This window comes from Arachis ipaensis, chromosome B8 (genome assembly GCF_059453495.1).
Source record: "Arachis ipaensis isolate K30076 ecotype BB chromosome B8, ASM5945349v1, whole genome shotgun sequence".
In the NCBI taxonomy this organism is placed as follows: Eukaryota; Viridiplantae; Streptophyta; class Magnoliopsida; order Fabales; family Fabaceae; genus Arachis; species Arachis ipaensis.
The window spans coordinates 35,463,095-35,468,071 of record NC_142443.1 but is presented as its reverse complement, the minus strand read 5'-3'; the positions used below and the strand labels follow the sequence as shown (position 1 = coordinate 35,468,071).

Below are 4,977 nucleotides of genomic sequence, written 5' to 3'. Positions count from 1 at the left end.
TTGAGCAATTAGCAGTTATTATACAGAGTTCTTACTTCTTATGTCATGAATGCGGCATGTTGAGAAATGTAATTTTCCAAATGATGTTGGTAATTCTTGAAGGAAATATCCCATGGCCATACTTTGAACAAAGGTTAAAGTTTCAGTGCAGGCTCCCTAATAAAATCAGAAAAACAAAGAAAACATCCCATGGCCATTCAAGTACACTTGAATCTCCAAGTAAAATTTCATTCAATATCAAACCAAGATCCATACACGTATATTGATCTTTCTAATAGAATTCAGGGTTTGGACAAGACACTGACCAAGTCAATGGCAGCAAAACGCCTAAACCTAACTAGTGTATACAAAACTACTAAATAAGTTAAGACCTAAGAAAAAAAATTAACAAACCAAACCATCAGCAGTTGCTTATGCTCACTATGGTTGTTCCCTTCTCCAACTTTGTTACAGAGCAGACAAAAAGGGTGTCAAAGTCATGTGAACCACTGGCTGTTCATTCATGCAGAAGTTTGCCTGCAACACAACAAAATTTAGGTTAGGAATTTATTGAGAGAATATATTTTGATTTATCATACACCTGCATGGGAAAATAACTTTTAAACACTCGATAAATTAAGATCCTAGCTACCTGGTTTTTGAGCTCCCGAGGGTGAGCTCAAGGTCATCTGACCCAATAACGATCCTCTCTCCTTGCCAGGCATTCACAAAACCTTTTTTGGTGCTTCCAAAGGCAAACTCATCTGAAGCAGCTTCAGCCATCAGAATATCTGTTGTGTGATCAGAGCTTGCGGCGACAACAGGAGAACAAGTACCACTAGGAATTGGCGTCCAGTTGCAGGAGCTGCTGCCACCAAGAGTCTCCTCCTTGACGCCAAATGGGTTTGAGGAGACCAGGCTGAAGGTTGGAGAAGTTGTCCCATCACCCTGTGGAGCCCTAATCTTGCCGAACAAATCTTGGTCAACAACTTGGCGTCCAGGGCTTGGAGGAGTGGAGGAAGGCATGAAAGAGTACTGCTGTACACCCACCATGGGATTGGCGGGCTGGTCTTCCCATTCAGCTCGCGCAGATGGAGAGCTCAGTGGAGGAGTGACAGGAGCACTAATTGAGCCATTATGAATGAATATTTGGTGAATCCTTGAAGAGGTAGCTGACGATGATCCAGATGAGAGGTTCTTGAGCCATGGAATGAGTGAATTTGGATCAGCATTGGCATTTGTGGCAAAGGGAGATGAGCGCGGGCTAGGGAACGAAGAAGATCCTGGGCTTGGATTATAGGAAGCACAGGGACTTGGATGGAAAGATGAACATGGGGTTGCCACTGCAGAACCACCAACTTCCAAGCGTTCAACAGGTTTGCATCCCTTCATTTACAAATTGTTCAAGGTTAAGAATCTAGAGATAGCATGTAAAATTGTCAGAATGAAACAACTAGAATTTTTATAATTAAAATATATGACATAAGCAACAACAATTTTTATAATTAAAATATATGACATAAGCAACAACAGAGATCCAAATTACAAACAACAATGTAGCAATTTCTTCATGAACAAGGTACCTACATAGTATATGCTCTTGCAATTTTCATACATGATACATCAATTAGAGGTGGCAATGGGTAGTTTAGGGTGCCAATGAGTTATAGCTCAAATGGCATATTCTCCCCATACTCAATTAAGAGGCTGCGGGTTCGAGCCTCCTATCTTTGGTAAAAAAAAAAAAAAAAGGGGTAGTTTAGGGTAGGGTTTGAACCCAACCCTAACCCTCCCCGCGGGTTGAATTTGTTACTAAAACTCAGCCCTACCTTATCCGCGGGTTGAGAACAACCCAACCCTAACCCTACCCGCGGTCAACCCGTGGGTATCCAACCCTACCCACAGGTTTTTCACAAATATTATATAACCTAACGAGCATGCAAATTAAAAATTCAATACAAACAACATAATCATCCCACAAACAACACAATCGTCCCATAAACAACATAACCATCAAGTGTTCAATTCTACATAAAAGTCCTTAAATTAATAACACAAACACAAATAAAATGTTGTGATATTATGTTGTATTACTAAAATAGAATTGGTTTTTATATAAACAAAAGTTTTAAACTATCAATGGAGGATCTTGGCTCAATGGTAAAAATCTTTTACACTAAGTAAGTGGTCTTTGGTTCAACACCTACCTATAACATATTTTTATAACATATACATATATAAGGTGCGGCTTGGTCGGGTAGGGTTGAGACCTGACCTGCACTCAAACCCGCTCCACAGTAAGGTGCATGTTGCCACCCTTAACATCAATTACTTGTGAACTCAAAAAAAAAAAAAATAACTGAGCAAACATGTTCCCTGTCATAATACCACAGGTAAAGTTCTCACATATGCTTGTACCCCCCCAAAAAAAAAAAAGAAAATCACATATCCATTGCCTGAAACTGACAGACAGCAAAGATTTTGATCCAAACACTTCTTAAATCATAAAATCACTATTAATATTTAATAGTAACAATAATTTGTAATTATATATCCAACATTGGTGGTGTAAAAGATAGAATTATTTAAGTAAAGCATAGAATTTATCAATAGAGCATTGTAAGCAATCAATCCATGCACATAATGCAAAAGGGACCAAGTTGAATATAGAACATTAAATACACAAACTGTACAACTAACCTTACATAATTAGCTTCCTGTAGTTTTACCTGATTCAACTCAATTTCAAGTTGTCATTCTTACTTTATTCAATTACATCCATTCCATTACTGATGAAGACCAGCTTCCAAAAGTTTGGCATTGAAGAGTTTAAACATATTTATATGTCCATATGCATTAAATTTTTTAAACAGAATACATCAACCTAGATGCCAAAGTCTTTAGAGAGCAACTACAAATTTCCAAGACATCACTTAACACCTTAACTCAAGTTACATTAATTATCACAAGTAGTTTGCTCTTAACGAAGATAGAATATTGTACAACACCCCCCCCCCTTTTTTTTTTTTTCTCTCTTTTTTCCCCTTCTTTTTCTCTCCAAAACACACGTGCTTCCAACCCCTTTCTTTACCAAAATCAATTAAAAAAAAAAAGAAAAAGAGAAAAAAAAAGCAAAAGAAGAGAAACCAAACCAAACCCAGAAAAAAAGGCCCTATTCAGCATAAACAAATCTGGCGAGTCAAAACAAGCTACATCTCCAGTAATAGCCGGCATTATTGAACACTTTATGTAGGGCGTCATCAATAAAGGTGGGTGGCCACTGCAGAAACAAATAAATACAACTGCAAAAGCCCCTTAAAAAAAAAAGAAAAAAGAAATATCACGGGTTTTCAAGGAACCCCCCTCTTTTCTCCCCAAAAACAAATGGAAGAAAGAAAAGTGGCTATCCAAATCAGAGTACCATGCAATGTCTGCAAAAGGCTTCTGCCATGTTACCACTAAGCAAGCGCGCGCGCACACAAATAAATACATTACCAATGACTATGAGGACACTTTTTTAAGCTGACAAAACTACCCCTTTAAACCCCCTCTAATTCCCACTTCCCGGTATCAAATGCAAGATGATTTCCACCTTTCTGGCACTCCCTCGAACCCATAATGGCCATTTTATTCACATTCCTTTACCTCGAGATCTATGCCTTCATCCTATCTATCGAATGGGGACTAAAACAACACACCATACAACGAATCTTTTGTGCTCCATGCTCAATAGAGAGAGAGAGAGAGAGAGAGAGAGAGGCACAATAGCTTAGCTCCAACCAGATCTAACGTACACTGGTGAAGTGAAAACCCCTAAAAAGCAATAGAATCAACACCCAAAACTAAACACCAGAAGTCCAAAACAATTGCAATACTAACATCAGCATTTTAACACTGCAAAATCAAAATAAACTCGAACTCAAACCTCACATAGCATCAAAACAACAAAAGATGATCACAAATTCACAATCAATTTTTGCATAACAGCTAACATAAATTTAATTTAAACAACCAAAAACAAAATAGCATTGTTCAACAGTAACATCAAAGGTGAAGCTTTTTGCCTATTTCATTACCTTCCGATACGTGGTGCCGTCAGGTTCAACGGTCCAACCGGCTTCGTTGCACAGCGCCTTAAGAACTTCGTTGTTGTCGCAGTGCTTCGGGAGCTTGTAGTTTCCGTACATTCTCAGCCCGGCGAAGATCTTGGCGGCGATCGCCCTCCGCCGCCGCTCCCTCCGCTTGTTGTTCTCCCTCTCCTTCCAAGTAGGCTGCCTCGCCCCCGTCATCTCGCCGGAGAAAAATCCTCCGGCACAACCACTACTGAAGAAACCCTTTCCCTCTCCTCAGAACCAGCGAATAAATAAGGATCAAGAAAAACAACCGATTCGAACGTGGCGGCTGCGATCCCTGCGTGTTATCCGGCGAGATCGCTCATCGGAGCGGTGGGTGGTGTCGGCGAGCGCGGAATACTGGTAGCTCGGGGTAACTCGGACGAGTGGAATCGGAGGAAAACGACGCTGGATTATGGAAGAGTTTGAATCGAAGGAAGGTGATCGGAAAATGAGGAACGGGATTTTGGAGACTTTTGTGAGAAAAAAAAAAGAGGAGCGAAGAGAGTGTAGCCGGTGAGAAAGGGTTGGGTTAAATATGTTTGGGGGAAAATTAATTGACCTTGGTTTTCCAAAGTTATTACGATTGTGCCATTTATTAATTATTGTTGTGGTCTGTGGCTGTGAGTGGAGTTGTGTGATTTCGTACGTGTCTGACTCGACTACGTGCCTATGGTTGACTGAACCCCAAGCGCTGCCCCTCCACATGCAAACGATGGATTAAGATTTAGGGGCGCTTTGATAAAGTTGCCAATTTCAACTTTTTTTTTTAAAGATGTTTTTTATTTTGTGGTTGTTATTAATTTAAAAGCGTGTTATTAAAAGTGTTGTTTAAAGAGAAGGTGTTACTCTTAATCGTTAACTTGGCTCTGATACTAATTTTTTA

The 4,977-nt window shown here is 39.7% G+C and overlaps 1 protein-coding gene across 2 annotated transcripts; it reads right to left on the bottom strand.

The window, feature by feature from the left end:
- Positions 1-202: 202 nt before the first annotated feature.
- Positions 203-4,635, bottom strand: LOC107613704 (BES1/BZR1 homolog protein 4). Of its 2 annotated transcripts, XM_016315813.3 has the most exons (3): positions 4,056-4,635; positions 632-1,365; positions 203-516 (listed from the first exon to the last, which is right to left on the bottom strand). In XM_016315813.3, exons 1-3 carry the CDS (start codon positions 4,266-4,268, stop codon positions 501-503), a joined length of 963 nt encoding a protein of 320 aa, XP_016171299.1. In that variant the 5' UTR covers positions 4,269-4,635; the 3' UTR covers positions 203-500. The 2 variants fall into 2 exon arrangements, with proteins under 2 accessions (XP_016171299.1, XP_016171300.1); XM_016315814.3 differs by lacking the exon at positions 203-516 and having other exon boundaries at positions 628-1,365; positions 4,056-4,600.
- Positions 4,636-4,977: the final 342 nt, after the last annotated feature.